The sequence below is a fragment of the Penaeus vannamei genome, chromosome 12 (genome assembly GCF_042767895.1).
Source record: "Penaeus vannamei isolate JL-2024 chromosome 12, ASM4276789v1, whole genome shotgun sequence".
NCBI lineage: Eukaryota > Metazoa > Arthropoda > Malacostraca > Decapoda > Penaeidae > Penaeus > Penaeus vannamei.
In genome coordinates this window covers 30,492,683-30,515,115 of record NC_091560.1, presented here as the reverse complement: position 1 = coordinate 30,515,115, position 22,433 = coordinate 30,492,683, and the positions used below count along the sequence as shown (strand labels likewise).

General features: G+C 37.3%; 2 protein-coding genes across 7 annotated transcripts in view; one reads left to right on the top strand and one right to left on the bottom strand.

Annotated features, from left to right (window-relative positions):
- The window catches only part of LOC113811735 (alanine racemase), a 25,353-nt gene extending 15,295 nt beyond the window's left edge, over window positions 1-10,058 (top strand). For all 5 annotated transcript variants that reach the window (XM_027363530.2, XM_027363528.2, XM_027363527.2 and 2 more), the window contains one exon: window positions 46-10,058. The gene's annotated coding sequence lies outside the window, so the exon portion shown is untranslated. The remainder of the gene's footprint in view (window positions 1-45) is intronic.
- On the bottom strand, window positions 4,555-22,343 carry LOC113811736 (ethanolaminephosphotransferase 1). Of its 2 annotated transcripts, XM_027363531.2 has the most exons (8): window positions 22,180-22,342; window positions 17,060-17,128; window positions 14,555-14,759; window positions 14,127-14,389; window positions 13,169-13,326; window positions 12,612-12,792; window positions 11,438-11,614; window positions 4,555-11,273 (listed from the first exon to the last, which is right to left on the bottom strand). In XM_027363531.2, the coding sequence occupies exons 1-8, from the start codon at window positions 22,234-22,236 to the stop codon at window positions 11,211-11,213; spliced, it is 1,173 nt and encodes a 390-aa protein (XP_027219332.1). In that variant the 5' UTR covers window positions 22,237-22,342; the 3' UTR covers window positions 4,555-11,210. The 2 variants fall into 2 exon arrangements, with proteins under 2 accessions (XP_027219332.1, XP_069984290.1); XM_070128189.1 differs by lacking the exons at window positions 4,555-11,273; window positions 11,438-11,614 and adding an exon at window positions 11,689-12,153 and having other exon boundaries at window positions 22,180-22,343.
- Between the last annotated feature and the right edge of the window lie 90 nt (window positions 22,344-22,433).

The following is a 22,433-nucleotide window of genomic DNA, read 5'->3' as shown; positions in this document are numbered from 1 at the left end:
TGTGCTGCTTCTGGGACATTGTTCTTAGCCTCTGTTTGTCCGCAGGTGCTGCCCAGACCCCTCTACACGACCTCGAGTGTGTGTTTGTGTGCATATGTGCATCTTTATAGTAGTTCTGTCGCCACGCTCTCCATAGTGGCTCCGCCGGGACTCTGCTGTGACGCCGGCCTCTGTCACCTGCCGGCACACAACCTTCGCCGTCGGAAGTCGCCGAGAGACGGACTACAGCCTGTCAGTAGCTCAACCCGGAGGGCGATCCTCCGAACCGTCCGCTCGATGGCTAAGTCCAAGCACGCCAAGGAGTCGGGTGCCCCTTCTCTAACACAGGGGTCACCGCAGGAAGGGCCCTGTGCTGCACCCGCCCTGCTGCTCATCACCGACACTGAACCATCAGCGACAGGCAAGTCAGGAAGTCCGCAGGAGGCTATGTCGAGTATGCCGTCTCACGCCGAGCTGTCGGCTCTGCTACGGGATGCCTTATCGCGGATCGCCGAGCTTGAGGCAGAGGTTCGTTCCACCAAGCATCTGCAGGCCTCTCAGCCAGCTCGTCCTACGGGGAACAATGCAGCATCACCAGCTAAGCCGCAACCTCCTGTGACTGCTTAGGGTGCACTAGTCTCCACAGCCCAGATGCAAGACCCTGCACGGCCCTCAGTTACAGGTGCCCCTCTACCCCAGGCGCCTCTATCCCAGCCTTTCCTGCAACAGCCGACACCTCTTGCTCCACTAAACCTTGCTCCGGCCTACCAACCAATCAGCACTGTCGCAACGCCGCCTTTTCCCAGTGGCCGTGACGAGATTCCGCTCTTCTACGGAGAGGCTCCTGCATCTTTGAGTCTGCAGCAGAACCGGGAGGTGGAATCCTGGATTGCCAGCATCAAGCTTCTGATACTTCCATCTACAGATGACGCCTTCATCTGAATGGCTCGTGGAAGGTCGTGTGGATATGCCCAGACACTTCTCCTTGGCCTGCTCTTTGAAGGTGTGACGCTGTGGGCCGAGTTAAGGTCAAAGCTGCGGAAGAAGTTTCGTGGGGCAAGCACAGCCCAACATATCTTTGAGATGTTGGCCCAGACTTGGATGGCACCAGGGCAGTCTCCACTAGATTTCTACCAGGCGGTGGAGATGGCTGTAATCCAGGGGAGCCGGGATTATCCACTTGACATTAGTGACACAGAAGGGCTGGTGCGCCACACATTCACAGCCGGATCGCCCGCCTGGCTGTGACGCCAACTGTTGCTTCATGACTTCCCCTCGACCAGCCGGATGGCAGAGAAGTACCAGGCAGCATGGGATGGCACTGTAGGAGTGAGACACGAGCTACCACCCATCAGCAGTCTTCCACAACCAGGATAACGGTCTGGAATTCTCGTCGGACAAGTAGGCGCTCTCTTCGCCGTGGCATATCATCCTCAATCCAACGGAGTTGTCGGGCGCAGCAACAAGGCCGTGAAAAATGCGCTTGCCGCTCTTGTCCAACGCACACCTCAGTGGCCCGTCCACCTACCGTCTGTTCGTCTTGCACTCAACACAGCCATCCACCGGTCTGTTGGGGACCAGCCCTTGTACTTGTTGACTGGGAGGATGGCCCTCTTCACTAAAGGGCTCACCAACGTAAGACGACTGACTAAGATCTGATGGTACGGCGGTTAGCAGATGCCCGACGTCTAGCAGTCGAAATGAGCCTACAGCCATGGGAGGCTAACGAGGCTCCTTACGACCAGGCTACCAAGTCGCTCCCGCCTTTTGAGCAAGGGTCACTGGTCCTGAGGAAAGTTGAGGGCAACCGAGGACGACTGGACGATCGCTGATTGGGGCCATGCCGTGTTGCGAGGCAGCTAGGTCCCGTCACGTACGATGTGCTGGATCTGCAGGCCCATCACCATGCTGTCTGTGTGCATGTTAACCAGCTGAGGTTGCACACGCCTTTCTCAGAGCTGGATTTTGCCGAGGAAGAGTATAGGCTCCCTCGAGAAGGAACTATGCCACAAGAGGACGTTGTGGCATTTTAGTGTAGTGCAGTGCATTGATAGTGATCGTAACCGTGAAAACAGAACAAAACAGGTCGTTCTCGCAGCGTGAATGTGTGAATGTCTCGAGGTCGTGCCAGGTGTAATGTTCCTCGCAAGGCATTTTTCATATGGGGGGTGAGGGATTTAGTGAACTCTGAAGTTCACCTGTTCATTTTAATTACTTTTATTTTTAAGCCTTTTCTTGAAGCCTTTTACCTATCTATTTTCCCATTACGTATTTTATTTCTGTATTATTCCCTTTTTATCGTGTTTTATCTTTTTTTACCGTATTTTGTATATATCTTTGTATTGAAATTTGCCGGGTTTTTTTCATTCCTTTTTTACTATGTTTACTTGTGCGGATTTTGTTTCACAAGTTTCACGTTCAGCCAATCACGAATCACCAGCTATGGGGGGTATTTCACGTGCTCCCTTTTGCCGCCAATTTCGGCAGTTCAGCTTGACCCTCGGAGCTATCTGGACGTGTGGCCTTCTGCCTTTTAACGTGTTTTTATTGTGTTGTTTTTATTGTCTTATTTTTTCTGAGTTCATTTTTAGTCTTTTAAGTGATATTCTAATAAACCCGGAAAGTGCAACGAGTGTTTCAGTTCATCCCGTTAAATGTGATTTACAGCGAGAAAAGATTTCCAGCCAGCCCCAGCTCAGGGTGGGCTCACTCGGTGAACTACCGAACGGGTGGTTCACTACAAGGCGAATATGGAGTAGAGAAGGATGTGAGAAGATGAAAGGTTTTCTGGAGGTATTGACCTGGGTGAGCGACTTGGAATGAACTAAGGTGACAGCAGATATCGAGGAGGGGGTGGTAGTAGCAGCAGTGGTCAGAGTAGTGATCAAAGGAGGGGAGGGGGACCAAAAAAAAAAATTAGTCAAGGAGGTTAGCTTATAAAGAATCAGTCCCCTGTTCCCCTGATAAGGGTAAAAAGCCAGCCTATTAACCTTTCAACATAGCATTAGGAAGTGGACGAAGGGGTTGAAAAAGAGAAGAAAGCAAGGGGGAGAAAAAAAACATGATTGGGGAGGACACAACACTGAATATTACATGAACACATAATTAGAAGAGGTACTTTAATTAGTTAATCTGTGAGGAGAAATTAACATATTTGATCACCTGGTCCTCCACTGGCTATGGCTGAATACAAACGTTAAGTGCCTGATGACAAGCAAGATCTAATTGCTCTTTTATAATAAAGCCTTTCCACTTTCTCACGGAAACAAAAAAAAAAAGATACCGAAAGTGATTCAGAAACATTGAAAACAAACATGGCTATCCTTGTTTATTGTAATGATAACCAATTCACTTTCAGAATTGCCTGTTTTTTAAAAGATGTTTTCCATTTACTTACCTGTTGGGCTCTCCATGATGACCTTGCAATAAATGTTTCTGGAATAAAGATTTATATTTGTACGGCTTCCAATAACTGACGATGAAAAAATGTCCAATGTAAAAAATAAATAAAAAATAAAAAATAATAAAATGGACCTTACATTTTTTTTCTTTTCTTTTTCACTGCAATCAGCATTAATGCAAAAGTGAAAACTTTCAAAGTTTAAGAGCTATCTGGTTTTGACTCTTCATATCTTTTGAATAGAATTTTTTTATGTCATCTTGAAATATCTATACAATTTTTGGGGAAAAATGTAATTACCTCATCCTAGAGCATGATAAAAAAAGAAAAGGAAAAGAAAGAAAGAAATATATATACTTATACTTTTTCTTACTGCAAACAAAACTAGTATTTCCAATTACTTTCAAAATGGTGAGTATTTATGAAAAAGGAAGCTTTCTTCCTTTCTTTGTTACTGTCTCCTTAATCATGAAATATAAATCATTCAAATAATAAATATGATTTATTTGAAAGACAGAAAGATTCATTCTAACTTCATCACAACCTTAACCTTTCATTTCAAGCAAAGAAAATAAATACAACTATAACTGTAAAAGAAAAAAATCAAACACTTCCGTAATACTTTATTTATTCCTTCAAGTTGGCATTTCTTATTTTTCACTGTAATACCATTTCCTGTATTAGCACATATATTATCTTTCTCATTTTACTACACACTGAAAACCATAACTGCAGAGAAAAGAAGAATGAAAAAAATTATTTTGCAATATGAAGAGTGAAATAAAAAGCCAAAATATATTTTAAAAAGACTTTCTTTTGTTGATGACCTAAAAAAAAGTAAAATAGACATGTTATATACATCAAAGCAAATCCTAACATTCATAAAGAAAAAAAAGTGAGTATTCATATTTCCTGGAAAAAAAAAAAAAAAAAAAAAAAAAAATTACATATGATGATATCAGAGCATATCTTGTGGGGGATGGGGGGATTCCCTATTTGACAAAAAAAATTGATATATATAATTCCTTAATCTTTATCTCCTGCATTTATTTTTCTTCTCTTTTGTTATCTTACAATGCTCCTTTACAAACTACTTGTTTTCTTTTTCACTTTTATCAACACAGAAATTAGTCCCTTGACTCTTGATGGAATGCATATAATAAGGGAAAAATGAACACTAAATATATTTTATTCTATACTTATTAAAACGAAAACAAACAAATTGAAACATACTGAAGGAACATAGAAAGCACTATTTCTCTACTTCACTGACCATTTCATACACCACTACACTTGTAGTATTGTATACGGTTACATAATACACAATGTCCAACATATTCATTGACAATTAATAACACACAAAATAAAAAAAGTAAAATAAAATAAAAAATACTAATGCTACCAGCACATTCAACCAACATCTATTCAGCCAAAGTCATGACTTCCAATGATATACACTGCATTTGCACAAAATGGCTATATGAAGCTGCATATGCTCTTTGAACAGTGATGCCTAAATGGTGAAAAAAATATAAACAAATATCTCTCACCTCAAAAATTACTTGTCTGCACTATTTTACTTAACTTAACAATAAACTAATTTCCACAAAGTTGATCAACTAATTCTTTGTCTTAATCAAATGCATCTTATTTAGCTTTTTCTAAATGCAATACAGTTTATTTCCCAAATTTTCTTTCCGTTTTTAATCAAACAATTTTTTAATGATTACTTTAATGTTTAATGTTTTCATGAAATGTAAATTTGATTACTGTGAAAGGAATATCTTCATGTTCCACTATAAAATTCATGGACAAAATTCTATCTTCAATCTACACATAATCTACGTTAAATAACACTTTCATTTTACAAAGCAAAGCACATCTCCATTCAGAACATAAATAAAGCAGAAATAAATAAAGACTTTTGCCTTTATGCTATATGTCAAACTGCTTTCATGCAATGACTCCCTTTCATTCACTAGTTCTAAAAATCTTGAATCTTTGAGAGGGGCTTCTTGAGGTAAACAAGAATTCAATCTTCCATTATGTGTGAAAGATAATGATGATTAATCAGAATAATCTTTCATTTCCAATAAAGCTGAATGATACAAAAAAAAAATATCTTATCCAATCAAGATATTTTAACACTCATTACATTCATACTTTTCATAAGAAAATGCACAAATCAAGGCTGGCTTCCTGTTAAAATAAGCCTTAATGTTATGATTATTCTACCTTTTTTCAACTAGTTTCTCTGAAGTGAAGGATGACACATACCACTTTACAATAAGATTTCCTGCTATCTCTGATACTTTTGCTTTTTTCGGGGAAGCATAAGCAGGCAGTTTCGTTATCATTCTATCTTCCAAAGTGAGACCTGATGACCATCTTGGTACATTAAGCTGCCCACATCTGAGCAAGTATTATTTAATATTCATACAAACTACGTGCAATGAACCCTCAGGATCCAACAAAACTATCATAGGAACACCTATCACGAATTGGTAATATATTTACAATATTTATAAAGGACTGAGTAATCAGACTGCTGACCTATTATGTACTTTGATCTGATTCAATCCGAACACATACATGAGAATCTGCAGTCATTATTTTGTCTTGAGAGACTTTCCTTTGTATGAGTCAAATACCTTTGACTAGAGCAATCTGGAAAACAGCTTACATATATGTTATTTGGTTAGATCGGTGTAGAAATCTTTTTCTCAACTACAATTGCTAAGGGATTCTGTTTGCTGCACTACAGTATCAAAGTGAATGAGTTACATACAGGTATGTACCTATGTTCTATGGAATAACACACAAGACTTCATGAAAGGATCATGTGAAATCCCCAGCGGATATTGTCGTACACAACTCAAGATACAAAATGATATTAGCACCATGTATCACAAAGAAAAAATTGCAATAGTGTGTGCACATAATTTTAAATCTATGCAAGCCTTATCAAATTTTAGCATAGTGAGAGCTAATATGTTTTTTCAAATTTATCACTAACTCCAGGAAAATCATGTCAAAAGAAGGAGAAAGCTTAATATAAGCTACCTAAATTAACATGCTATCTCTATTTTTCTAAACAGCGTTACCATCTTGTTTAATAAATTAAAATACAAAAAATAACTGTAATATCAATAAAAGCAAGAAAATAAACACAATGAAAATACCAATCATAAGCATTAAAAGAATAATCATAAAATCAATAACAGTTGTGGCTAATGGAAAAACTCAAGTAATAATGATAGTATCAACAAACAACTAAAATATAATCAATAACACTAGAAATGCATACACCAATGGAAAAAACAATATTTCATCTTCAAATTATGTCCATTCTATTGAAAATCATCCTTCCTGTGAATTGTACAACAATCTACAAAATGCAATGAAGTGTAGTGAAACATTAAATATAAGATAGTAAGTGCAGAGTGGATTCAACTTAATGTTTACAGTCTAGTGGGTATGCAATAGCTTACTTTAGAGTGATGTGTAGTTTACACTGTTTCAGTACAGTCAGTCACATTCTGTAAATGTAATATTAGACAAATCACAGGAGGTCTGTCAATGTATACATTCATCTAGAAATTTATCAGAAAATAAACATAATTCAAACATTTTTACTAAGAAAAGAAATCTTAAAAATAATAACAATTAAAATAAACATTTGACAAAAAGGTAAGAAGATAACTAAAGCATATCTTGAGGGGAAAGAGAGAAAATAAGATCTGAAATTTACAAATTTATCAAAATCATACTTTGATTAAAAAAAGACTCACTCATCAAAAGTACATATTGAATAACAATAAATGTGCCTTTGAAGAACTGGGAATCAAAGGAAAACAAAATAAATATTCAGAATAATAATGGAAAAAGTGAAGAGAAGACAACAGAAGAGAGGAGTAAGGTGAGAAGAAAACAGAAAAGAAAAAAATGAAAAGAGAAGAAGCAAGAAAGTAGAATCAAGAACAGAAGACAAGGCAATAAAGGCAAAGAAAACAAAAGAAAAAAGGGTAAGATGAAAAATTATTTTTACAAAATAATACAAAAGGAAATTAGATCAAAATGAAAATTGTGCTTTCAAGATATGATTTTGCTATCTTCCACTTTGTGATATTCAGTGACAGAGCAATGTTTCAGATCACACAGTGACTGTGCGACCAAGCCTTAGTAAATCTGGCCAATATACGGATCCCCAACAGTACACAGGAGACTACAGATTCTAAAGGTCTATCCACAGAAGTGGGTATAATCGGTGGGCACAAGGGCAAGCACCAGTAGAGATGATATCCCAGGCAGGCAAATTACTTGGTAAACAACTAGTTTCCCATTGTTTTCTCACCCGAGACATCATCTTTCCAGGTGCCCACCACTGTGCTCATCAATTATACCCACCTATGTGGACAGACCTTTTAGGCAGAGCCCTCTTCCATAACTCTTGAACACAACAACATTCGGCACATTTCTTCCTCTTCTGTTGTAAAACCAGGATTCTAGGAGTCATCTGGTCCTCCTGACTGGAGAGCTTTCTTTAACAACTTGCTTACAGATACAGATGTAGACTACGAATACTTCTTGGGAAGCCTAGGGATATGCTGTTGCTCTTGCAATCATCATACAACAGCAACAAAATAAAAATAAAAATAATAATAAAATAGTAAAAAAAAATAATAATAATAATAACAATAAGTGTAGAATGACATATAGGAATAACAAGACCCAAAAGATTACAAATCAATTACAAAGATGAAATCTGTGATAAAACTAATGAGGTTATAAGTAAACAAAAATAAATAATGATAATAATAAAACAAAAATGAATTGATCAAATATGGTCATAACCCAATATTATCATGAAAGACCATACAATGTATTGTACTATCTATAATAGGCATCAAATACTTTCAGCTGAGAGATGAACTTTAAACTTCAATTGAGACAAAAAATAACTAATGGTTACATCAGCACATTAAAAAAAATCTTGGAGAAAAAGGATAATTACAGGTCAAAGGCTAAATATCTAACTAAAGAAAACAAAGTTGAACAAAATCGAATAAGTTATCAGATGAGTATTAAAACCCCTAAGAAAATGCAATAATAGTAATGAGTAGATAATAATTTAACCAATTTTTCAAATGCTAAATATTTAATCATCTGCATTCTTTACCATTTTCAATTAATGTCTGAGAAAAACTATTCGTCAAATTTACATCTGTAAAGAGAAAAGTAATGATATTCACAACTGGCTTTTGGATTTCATACTCACCATAAGTGCATTTGATAAGAGATCTCCCAGCTTTATATCACATTTCCCCCCCCAACACAGATCTGAGCAGCAGTGAATCATTATAGGGAAAGAAGGAGCATTAGGCAGTCACCATAAAGCATGCAAAGGAGGCCATGGAATGTTAGTAATACACAGTTTGGTAAAGTTCCAGTGAGGGTGTTTATTGTAAATAGTGAATTCCTGTACATGCCATTAACCCAATACCATCATACAGGCAAACAATGCAGTAAACACAAGACTATTACTGCTAATCAATCTCAAAGAGGCTATCCAATCTTTTCTCCAATCATTACCAATAAAAGATTCGCGCAAGATCTTCCGCGAATGAGCAAAGTCTGAAGTAGCTGCTAGTGAAGAACAGGCAATTGGTGTAAGACAAAGCTGGTGTCAATGCACCCTGACAGCCAGCCTCCACTCTAATACTTGGTGGCTGATGTGATTTGTAATAATGTTGTCCTAAGTTGCACAACTATTTATATACCTAACCTTACAGTTTCTGGTAATCCCATATTTTAGCTATAGTCATGGTTGTCAATTCTGGCTAGTAAACCTACTGTCTCAGCATTCAGTTGAAAAAGGTATGATATCCATTTATGTTTTACAAGAGCTGCACAGTTAACAACTGCCTCTAGACTCTGTAACATAAACAACAACAATATCTTGGCAACATTTACCTGAAAAATGTACACCTATTGATTGTACTAATTAAGACCTCCCATTTCATGATGGCATGGATAAAAAATGTTAACACAGTTCAACAAAAAGATACAATAAAAAAGCTCCACATTGTAATCTGCTGATCCAGTCCATCAGCAACGACAGCACTACTTTTAATAGTACACACTATTACCAATATTAATACTTCCTTCCTTACATTATATTAAATAAATTATTCCACATTAAAATAAACTACTGTAACGTAATTACATGGTGAAAGTAACCGTAAAGAGTATGTTTCATAAAATAAAAATATTTTTGGTTGAAAAATTAATCAACAAATAAATAAAATGTCTATTGGAGTCATGTCAACAGTCAAAATATAGAAACTTTGTACATCAAAACAGATATTTTTTAATCAGAAAAATAAATAGAAGAAAGAAGAAAGGACATGTGGAGGTAGACAGATATAGGTATGGATGGATGGAGTGATATACATGGATTGACATGTGTTCAAACGGCTACTCAAAAAAAGAAAAAACGAAGTTAAATTGAATATAATGTGGGGTAAGTTTTAGCAACAATACAGAATGCATTGGTTTACTCAGTGTCTAAGTGTATGATTACATGTCTGTGCTATAATCATGCAGGGGTAGTACATATAAATGTGAACAAATGAAATGAAAAAAGTAAACACAAAAGGAAGACAAAAAAAAAAAAAAAGAGAGAATCAATAAAATAATCATCACTGTTACCTGGACTACCTCATTTTTTACCCTTTTTTCTCAACATGTCAAGCAAAGGAACATCTATAACCATTAATTCATGAAGTATTGCACCTTAAATCATTCAGTAATCTGCAAGACACAAAACTCAAGGCACAAAGCAACACATGATGAGGAGGTATAGAGTTCCCACTCATCACACCCGGTACTATGTGACCTGAATACCTTTTCTACTGCTACATAACAGGTGTGTTCCACAGGATAAGAAGCTGGGAGAGATGGGAGGAAGGGAGGGAACAATGGAAATGGGAAAGTAACGGAGTGGAGACAGGTTACAAGTGGGAGGGAGAGAGGGAGGATAGAAAAGCAAAGGGAGGGGAATGGAGAAAGGGAGAAGGGTAAGGAGTTACAGAAGGGAGGATGGGAATGGATGGAGAAAAAGCAGTGTTAGGGAGGCTGAGTTCGAGCATCTGTCACTAGAGCACACTAGTAAGCAAGCCAATTAATGTTAATGATGCTGAATCATTGCCGTCAGTCCATGAACTCTATGCAGTACTACTCTATATAAAGGAGATGTAACAATAAATAGTTTTTTGTTTGTTTTTCAGTTGCTATCTAAGGTACTTATTGTCTTCTTCATCAGGTATGTATGGCATTTACCAGTCTACTCTCATGAATATTAATCTTGAAGTTTTAACAGATGTCATGAGATATAACACATCCATCCCTCAACTATGTTAGGATAATCTGATATTACTCATCTACAAGTTGAGCATTTTTTTTGCCTTTTATAGATAAAAGTGAGATATATTGTCAACATGTCTGTACCTCAATGAATTCTATCACAATCATTCAATCTTCATCCCAATACTTTGAACTAGCCCATAGGAGCTTTGTGTTCTCCTCTCCTATTCCTTCATATCTAAAAAACAAAAAATCCCAAGACAAAAAACGAAAAAAAAGAGAGAAAAGTATTTGTTCGTGTATCCTTATTTCCCCATATGCAAGTCATTTGGAGGACTTATCTGATATGCACCGACTCCACACATTGTGAACATATGAGTATGGGTTGCCATCAACATAATCGCCACTTATGCTATGACTGAGAGGGCAACTGTCTGCAGAATCCTTATGCACTGTTGGCAAGCAATCATTCGGTCCTGTCTTTGATGCTGAAGCACTTGATGTGGAAGTGATCGCACATCTGACGAACCTGGGGAGGAACATGGGTGGTTACACAAAGATTGAGATGCATGATGAAATATCAAGGAATTTACAAATCACATACGTATTATTATAACTAGCATCATTCCAAAGACTGCACATCGAGAGACAACGCCTATTCTTATTTCTCATAAGTCTTCTCACATTACTCACCACATAGACACCATAGTGGATGTGTGCAACGGTTGCAATGCTGCCCATGATCAGGAGTGTTGCCAACTCCAGAGTGGGAAATGTGATTGCAATTCCCACAGCTACAGCAAGTGGCAGCAACAGCCAATTCAAGAGCTCACATCTTGTGCTACTCATCTGGGAGACAATCAGCCGGCACTGCATAATATGAAGAGAGAACTTGGTAATGTGTAAAGAATATACCACTAGATTAGAATTTTTTCTTATTATATGTATTGTTCGACCCTATTAATTCATCAATAAACCAGCAATGAATACAAAATTAGCTAAATGTGGACACTTGCAATACACCAAATATACCTGAACTAATTCTATATGCTTTAATACTGAGATAAAATTTAATCACTTCATCATTCAATTGTGATTCCTTAACCAAAAAAACTTTTTCTCTTCCTATTTACCCAGTACTGTAAAACATGAAAAATCTGAAAGAACATATTCTTCTCTATATCACCTCTGTATGTAGTAAATAATTTGGTGCAAGGAAAAAAAATTATATAGAACATTTGGTTATCTGTATCATATATCTCATCTTTTTGTAATCTTCAATTTTACGTAATACAACCTGTGCCACCAGTCACAGCGGCCAGGAATACAGTGCGCAGCATGGATATGGAGTCCTCTCTGGACCCGGCGGTCTTTCAGTCACTGCTTACGCACGTTACACATTCATTTATCTATTGGAATAATGCTAAAGTCCTCTCTAAGCACCAAATAGAGTCAAATTACACTCCAAGAGGTTTGTGCACACTAGGCGAGTCTTTTCTGTCACTTAGGCCTTCGCTCATGATGGCAAGTTCAAGTCACCCGGAGCATCACCATTTTTTCCAATGTAACACACTTACGGCACCCAGCCCTCGACCCAGATTTTTCCATAACAGGACCATAATATTATCAGGATTGTAGGGGTTAAGAGATGAAATTATTCAAAATGAAAGTCAGTCATCAATGCATTCTATACACTATCCAGCTTCATTCTGTTTATAATAAATGCTTCAGTCAATTAATCTCTATCCTACTGAAAAGAAAATAAACCTGCAGTAATAAAAGAAAATAGAAAGCAGTAAGAGAGAGAGAGAGAGAAAAAAAAAAATCTGCCATAGCTACAAAACCGAAGCAGATGGACACTACTCACATTGACATTAGCAAAGATTGTGCCAACCATGAACAGGACCATTCTTGGATCCCTTTCAATGATGTTGGTGGGAGACTGATACACCCAGATTGTCGACAAAGCAAAAAATATCAAAGGTGTGATTAAGGGCCGTACAGCCTCCCAAAACCCAAGCATCTTCCCAGTCTCATCTCTGTATGACCTGTTGAAATAATTAAAACAGTTAAAAGCACAGTTTTGTGAATTTCTGCAAAAGAAGCAGTCCTTCACATATAATGATAATGATAACAATAATTCTAAAAATACCAACAACAATAACATACAACAATATAAACAAAAACCAATAATGTTGGCTTTATCAAAAATTCTAAATAATAAAAAAGGCATAACACCACCTACTACTACCTTTGCCATGTATTTCAATTTCTGTGTAACCATGACATACAAAATACCAAGATATGAAATTATATTGATATTTTTAAAAACATCCCTGAAGATTAGCAATGCTATTACTGATGATGACAATGACGATATCAATGATGATTAAAAAACAAATTGTATACTTGCACACGACTTACTTATAAACATTCCAAAACGACATTGGAAGTGAGGTGCCAAGTGACCCTGCATACATCATGAACTCAAACATGGCCCCTGAAGAAATTCCCTGTACTATCTCGAACTTCCATATTTGCTGTCCCCATATTCCCGTTACCAAGTATATGGCGAAGATTAGCTGTTTGAGAAAAAAAAAAGGTTAAGAATGATACAGACACACATACTGACATCTATGCCTAAATGATTATAGTTTTAAAAATTAGCACAATGTTATATTTCCATACTTTGATACAACCTTAGCTTACAAACTGTATATCAATGAAAATCATTTGCAGACTTTAGCATTACTGTCAAACTTTCTTGAATGCAATTTCTATAGTTGACTAAATGAACCAAGCATCATCTATAGTTATGATAGAACCATTCCCTGTACTTGTACATGTCCCTTTGTCTATCTCCATTAAAGGAAAGGAACAGACTACTAACTCAGCCATTTATGTCAGCACAATTACTAAAAAACTACATACTTTTCCTCAATATTCTTAAAATCTGCTTTATCTTGAATGTCTATTCCCCCTAGGTAGTTATTTGCCATATTTATGCACAACTTTATGTAAGCTGTCAAAAAACCACAAGCTGGTTTTTCAAACTTTCTTTGGCCTGACTGGACCACATTAAGTAAAATCTAACAACCATTCCATCTCATTCCCTCAAGCTTCCCAAGACTGGAAACTGTGTGCAATACATAGCTGTGTGTTTTTCTGTTTTCACCATGCATTCTCCTTTTCTTATCTGTTGGCTGCGCATAGTTGTTGAAGTGCCTGTTTACAGCACAGCGTGGATTGGCCCAAGTGTGGATCATTTTATGAACTGAATGGCTGTGATATACCATACAAGGTTGTGCAATCAATAACAACCCTCCCTCCCTCTCTCTCTCTTACAATCAGAAATAAAATAATAATTACAGAAAACTCTTACCGCCTGTGATATATCGTAGCCCCATGGCAGAAACAGTATCTTGGTAAGGTATTTCTCCCAGTGAGAGGTGTAGAAACAGGACAGTACATTCCATAAAATGAAATAGAACCTGAGTGGGCTAATGCTATAATCTGCCCTGCCGAAAATGGACCAGATGCAGGCCGGGATGAAAAACGTTGTCCAGGAGTCCAGGCCATGGTCAAACAGCTCTCCCAGTGGCCCACTCGTGCCCGTCCTTCGTGCCTGCTTTCCATCTATCCCATCTAAGATTATTGACCAAGCATTAGAATCTATGAGGGTTAAGGACACCTACTACTTGAAATATTACACAACAGACAGGACACTTTATTCTCCATCCAGTCACCTATAATCATTCTCAAGTACAAAATCTCCTGAAAAAGATCCACTTAAATCCTCCATGAACTTACCTAAAGTATGTGCCAGAAAGTGATTGAGAGCACAGACTATCCACACCCAGTTAGGTACAGGTGGGTATGGACCGGTTTCAGGAGGTATGTCAACGCTAGATGCATAGTAACTGTAGTCGTAAAAGGACAACAGGACAAAGTTGGCCACCGTGAACAGGAAACCCACAAATGTGAGGACATTAGGCGCTATCCACCGTGGACATATCTAGAAAATTAGTCAAAATACCAATCACTTAAACTTCCTAATAAATATTCAATAGAGATTGCTGAAAAAAATACATAATGAAATTATGTTTATATTCTTTCTATATTATTTCATTCTAATGAAGTATAACCATCAATAGTAAAAGAAGGACTAGCAAGGTAAAAAAGGGTTATTGCTGCAAGTGAAATGTAAATATTTACAAACTCCCAGAAACTTCAATAAAACAAATAATATGAAATAGACATATGAATAGTACTTGTGAACACCTTCAAAGGAATCATGATTTTTATTACTAAAACACACATGTCCTCTCTCAACCTAAAATTACAATACTTAACTGAATGACCTATAATAATTAAGTAACTTATATTTCCCTCTCTTGACTCTTACACAAAGTAACATGAAACCCTATTGCTGTGAACATGAGCAACAAGCTATCACAATAGGTACAAACTAAACTAAAGCAAGGAATCATGATAACACAATCGTCAAATTCATTTGTGAAAAATAAAAGCAGCTTCTACCAATAATTATAGATTTTTTTTCACACTGCACTTAATTGACTGGTATCTGTCTCTTATTCAGAATTTTTGATAAGATAAAACAGACAAACAATGATAGAGCAATGGAGTATACCTTTGACAAGCTGCATCTCTGGATCAACAGATCATGATCATGGTTTTGTGTATAACACATTATATTTAAAATATCCACCGAGTGATCTCTTAAAATCAATGTACATAAAAGAAAGACATGAGGCTGCAGATATGTTTCTTTAAGATAAGTGGCAAGAGGTAGTAACGGCCTTGAAGATTTTCACACTTATTAGATGTTTGTTGTGTAAGAACACAAGATATGACAGACTTTGTGTTGCTAAGTGAGTAAGAAATTTGAGATTACTGATATCTTGATAAAATGTGTGTGGGTGGGGGTACATATACATGTATAAAACCAATAATGCATCATTGCAGAAAATTCATGTGATAAATATAAATAATTCACAATAATTCCATAAAAAGCTTGCTATAAGTGATACTTAATCCTAACAACTAAACCTGCACTTTGATTCATTCCCTCCCAATTAGTGCACATCTCAACACCACAGTTACAGCTATACCCTAGTCCTACCATAGAAACAAACAAACAAACAAACCTATGGAAAACCTAAAGTAAAATTATCTAGAACCAACTTCGTCTGAAAACATATTATTTGCATCGTACCAATGAAAAGGCTGCAAGAGCACTTTGGAAATATTTGAGGCCTATCAGGTTTCAAAAGCACAGTCATGATCTTTAACAAAAGGGAAAAGTGAAAACATGGTAAGGAATAGGCAAGATAAAAATTTTAAAAAAGAAAATAAAACTAAATGAAAAGGAAAAAGAGAACACACTACAAGTACAAAAAAAATGGAAAGGAAGAATGAAAAAATACATACATGCACAAACACACACACACACACATGTAGGCAAGTACACATTTAAACATTCAAAGCCACACCTACTCATGCCATCTAACTCTTGATGACATCACATTTCATCTAATCCCCAGACTGAGATGAAAGTCAGGTTCTGCCCACACAACCATTTCCATAATTACTCAAGCATGTGAAGTCTTGGTAATTGGGAGGATGGAGAGAAGAGGAGAGAGGGGTGAAATGAATTAGAAGAAAGGAGAAAGGAGGAGGAGGCAAAGGGAAGAGGAGGAGGAGGAGGAGGAGGAGGAGGAGGGGGGGGGAGGAAGGAGGAGGAGGAGGAGGGGGGGAGGAGGAGTGGGGGGAGGAAGAGGGGGGAGGAGTAGGGGGGAGGAGTAGGGGGGGAGAGGAGGAGGAGGAGGAGGAGGAGGAGGAGGAGGAGGAGGAGGAGGAGGAGGAGGAGGAGGAGGAGGGGAGAGGAGTGGGGGAAGAAGAAGGAGGAGGAGGAGGAGGAGGAGGAGGAGGAGGAGGAGGAGGAGGAGGAGGAGGAGGAGGAGGAGGAGGAGGAGGAGGAGGGGGAGGAGGAGGAAGAGCAGCAGAGAAGAAGACAACAAAGAAGAGGAGGAGGAAGAAAAAAAGAAAGGAAGAAAAGGAGAAGAAAGGAAGAAAATGAAGAGAGAGGAAGAAAAAGAAGAAAGGAAGAAGAGAAGAAGAAGAAAAAAAAGGAGGAATGAAGAAAAAGGAAGGAACTAGGTGAAAAAAGAAAGGAAAAACGGAAAAAAGGAAAAATAAAAAAGAGGAAAAAAAGAAACAAAAAGAAAAAAGGAGGAGGATGAAGAAATGAAAATAAAGTGCATTCACATCATAAATGGTCAGCAAGTTCCTTACCTTCACTACAGTGTTCCAAAACGGGTGCATAACATAATTGCTGAGAGGACTGGTATCTTGAGCACTATACTGTTGGAGAGAAAATTAACATGTATTAGTACTGGAATTTCAAAATAATAAAACTGAATAAAAAAATACTAGTTTTTAAATCTAGTGATAATTCATATGATGATGAAGATGATAAACTGACAATTATCATCAATGCAATAATGTGAAAATAAAATGAAAAACAACATATAAAGCAGTGATGACTTACCTAATCAAAATTACAAACTAACAATAGTAGTCAAATTCAGGTGATGAAATGATCTATATCGTAACACTGGGTCTAACTACTTCCTGAGTTATAATAGAAATTTCCTTTTCAACCTTATCTATACATTCTTTCTATTCCTATACTACTCCCTGTATTGTCAGTCTGGTTACAATGCATATATCAACATATAAATTACCTGAATGCAATTGCATAGTTTACCCCATAAAGTAAACATATTGCATTAATCATACCCGGATCTAAGACTAATAACCTAGTGATTAACTCAAGGAACTTCTGTTTATATAAACACAATTTTCAATATATACAGAACATACAAAAACTAAGAACCAACAGTGACAATTGACAAACTCAAAATGAATCACATTTACTGTAATAGTAATTTTCAAATAAAGGGGCTGGAAATTCACATTCTATAGTACAGGAAGTGCTTCTAATTATATGTACATTATAAAGCCACACTCACATGCTTCCTCTAAAACCAGGGTTTTCCATCATCACTTCTTTATTCATTTTTGCAGGTTTTTTGGTGAGTCATAGACAAAGCAAAGTCATTCATTGACAAAGTGAGAATATTCCTACTACAAAAATATATATATATATATTTCCTGTAGTACTAGTATAAATCTAATCCAGGGGTTCTTAACCGGGAGTTGATGGATGGATTTCAAGGGTTCCATGAGGATCAGATAGAAATTATTATTTATATCTTAAACATTACATCTCTTATCATTATTATTATTCTTAATCAGTACTAAACCTTAATGACCAGCAAACTTCATTTTCAGCAATACAAATTAAAATTAATTATTTCAACAACAATGATATCCACTGTAATTAATATAGGTAATAAAATCAATCTATGGGGTAATAACATGAACGTAGGATAAAAAATACCATTGAACAAGTAATACTTATAGACTGGCTGGAAATAATTACATCAGTGTCATGCGTATGGTAACCATAGCTAATTTCACGCAGTTAGGCATACGGCACACATATGCATGTGCACATGTAAACATTATTCCCGGGTAATAAGTATGACCCTAACCTAACCTAACCTAATAGCGTGTTATCCCCTTCACATGTTTAGACCGCCAACACCTTGTTTGTTTCACCATGCATGCACAGAACGCCAATTAGAGGCTTTTCTGCCGTCCTTGGAGTCACAAATAATTACTGTACTAAGAGACTCTTCCTTATGATCATGCAAGCTCTATGGCATTTGCTTACTTGGTTATGAGTTCAATCATTCATGCATTTACACTTGCACATTCACATGCTTAACACACGAACATAACCATACACATAAATAAATAAATAAACATAAGAAGTATAGGAATAATTAAGCAATAAGATATGGGTAACTGATGTATGGAACCTGAGTCCACTCTCTATCTAGTTTATCTTTTATCTTTCTTATCTTTTATATCTTTAAAACTCCAAAACTTGAGCAGTTGCTGAAGCTCTTGATACTTAAAACCTTAAAATGAGTGAATGAAAATGAAACCTCAACGGTCACTAACTTAGAAAACATGCTTTTACTGAGAATTTGCAAACAAAACATCAGTTGAAGTATTTGAATCATCATCATCATCATCATCATTATCATCATCATCATCATCATCATAACCAGAATAATATCAATCATAATAATAGTCATAATAATAACAGTCATCATCATCATAATGAAAATAACAATAACAACTTTTTTTTGTGTGTGTGTGTGGGGGGGGGGGGGTATATGTTTAATGCAAAAAAAGTATACAAGTAATAAAATGTTGACACTACAACAGTATCAGCTACCAACCAGTGACATCACTTCAGATTACTCTCATGTGGGGGAGAGGAGAGTTGGGAGTACAGCTGTTAGGGTATACATAACTATGTCTTGAATGCCATGTGGGCGAGTAAACTGTAACTAAATTGTTTACTTTCTTATCTTACATTTGGCAGAAACTGAGTATGTTTATGCAATCTGTCTCCCCTCACACCAATCACATAAATTTCCCACTGATGCCCCAGGCCTCTTGGATGGGGAGGATGGTGATTACTTGGAAACTGAAGGTTGGCAAAGAAAAAATGAACTGTAGATTCACTCTAATCACATCGGACTGCATGAGAAATACTGAATCTTGACCAAGAAAGCAGCCTTGAGATTGACAGAAAATGCACTACAACTCGTTCATCACACATTTGCAATTTATATAGAAAGCTTTGATAATTATTGCACAGCAAAAGACCTTAAAGAAAATATTGCCAAATTTCCATTTTCTAGGAAACCTGGGGATGCTTTAAAAATATACACGTGAAAATTGTGAAACATGATTCTTTTCACTAATAAAACAACGATCCCCATACCAAATACCCACCACCAAGACCTCCAACAATCAAAATCTTGTACTCCCCCCCCCCCCCCGCTTAAATTTTAAGTTCATTCATTATCTACACTCAATCTAATTATATCTGTAAGCTTTTTGTAACAAGAGTTGAGAAAGCAGGGAAAGGGGGCCAGGTCGGGAAGATGGAATCATAAAAGTGACATTGGGGCATTCAGAGATTAAAGAGGATCTTATTAGCAAAAAAAGCCAATTTTGTCATTTTCCAGAATCTCTAGACAGTACAATCCTCTTTAAATCATAGACAAAAATCATGGACAATTTCATAAGTTCCACTTCTGCATTGCTCAATATCAGTACACACACACAAAACAAACAAACAAACAATAACAAAAACACACAGAGCCACTCACGTACATGCACACACAGCCATTCACATACACACATGCACCCGCACACACAGCCATTCACACACCTGCACACGCAGCCACTCATGCACACACACACACACACAGCCACTTACCCACAAGCCGATGGGTGGTATGTATGTACATGCCATGGCTGTTGTGGACCAAAATACGGACGGCATCGTATCATGCCCATTCCCGTGACATATGCACGTTGGACAGTTTTTTTCTCCGATAGTAGTGACTTCATTTATTTGGTAAAGATTTTAGGCAATAGCACCTATAATGAAGGCAAGCAGACAAAATTATAATATTTTTATTAATCATAGAAAAATGAGAGCTTTTAGGTGCACACTGCTGCTTGCAAACTACCAAACTAGCCAGGTGCAAACTGGGGAAACTGCCAATGCATGCCAACAATCCCGTTATTACGTCCACTTGCCAAACTTTAATACCCGTCGGCATTGGGTTATGCACGCACGCACGCGCGCACACACACACACACACACACACACACACACACACACACACACACACACACACACACACACACACACTAAACTATACATGTAAGCAAACACACATGCACATACATGCATGCAAGCGAGCACACATGCACATACATGCATGCAAGCAAGCACACATGCACATACATGAATGAAAGCAAGCACACACACACACACACGTACACACATGGGTGACATACACAAACACACACTCAGCCCCCCTCACTCCCCAACAATTCTAACTCAACAAATACTCCACTATCTCAGTAAAGCACTATGCCCAAATATTGCAGCCACTCCTTTTCTATTCTACCCCAATAAATACTCACTAAACTTTATACCCCTTCAGATTATCAAGGCTAATCTGAATCATCACATTTGTTATCAGTTATATCACTGATAAAGTTCATATTATTTCACAGGCAAGCACATTCACTTACAACTAAGATCTCAAGAATGGACACATTGACCAGGTTTGGGCACTGGGGTATCATAGGGTTAGAGCAACACTTTAGAATGCATTTTGGGCACAGTCACTTGTGAATTTCTGAAGGTAGAGAGATGGTAGAATAATTTAAAATGAGGGGGTTATATCCCCTGATGTCTCCTCATCCATGCAAATACTTTTCCTGGCATCTTGCTTGTAAAGCTTCTTCAGTGCTCGGCATAAAAATGACGTCCTATCCTGAATTTTGCAAGACTAGTTCTTCAATAATCCCATGTGAAACAATCATAAAATTTTGAAAGATAAAGATCTGTCTCAAGCAAACACTGGTGATGTGTCCTACAATTCAATCTTTCATCAAATATCAGATACCAGGGTTTTCGCAATTACACTTGAATGAGCTATAGAGCTACTGTAAGACCTACACAAAGTCCCATATATATCTATATGGAATAAAGAATGTTATGCTTTTCTACTATATATATGCCTGTTACTTTATGGTACTGTTACAATTCAAACTTTTACCCCAAATTCTCTATAGTAGACTACAAGGCCACTAAAGCAATCTAAGAAGTGATGACAGACTAGTTAATTACAACAAATATGAAACAGCAGATGCTCTAAATTCCTCTGACTGTGTTTCACGCCAGATCCTCATCTTTTTTTTAAACCATTTTTTCTGCAGTTTCTTGAACTGTGCTTTCACATGCATCAAGACTGACATTAATATTTCCCTTTTCCTTCAGCCTTTGGGAAAGAGTACAACAATTCTTCAGAAAATTCGTCTCAGAACCCACAGGTATTCTATCCCCAAATGACTAATAACGTAAAATTAAACAAAATCACAAGCATATTCAAAGAGACGGGAAATTTGCGTGCAAGCAAATCAATCGAGGAGGATAATGTGGTCATCACCCACTGCATTAAGAAGCTAATAATATGAAAACTACAAAATTCCTATTGATTGTCTTATTATATCACTGCCTATGAACACTCGAAAATCTATTCCCGTGCCCAAAATACCAACAAATTGTCCTAAAATGCCACTAGAGTCACTCATTAATGGGACTCCAACTCCCGAGTTAAAGTTCATGTCCACGAGTGAGAGAAGAATTTATTTTCTAAATTACACCCAGCACCGACTCTTACCTTATAATTTTCAAACCCCACTAACTGTTCCGGGGTTAAATATCTCTTGACCGACATCTTGATCCTCCTGCTGTCATCCAGGAACTTATAAAAAGGAGTAGAATTGGACAAGGAACTACGTCTACACACGCCTCTCCATCGTGCCTTCGATACTAAACTCAATCCCGGTCAGGTGTTGCCCCAACGTCACTCTCGCGATGTCGTACCTTTGTTCTGAAGAATTGTCGTACTGTATAGTATATTTTTGTACGTTT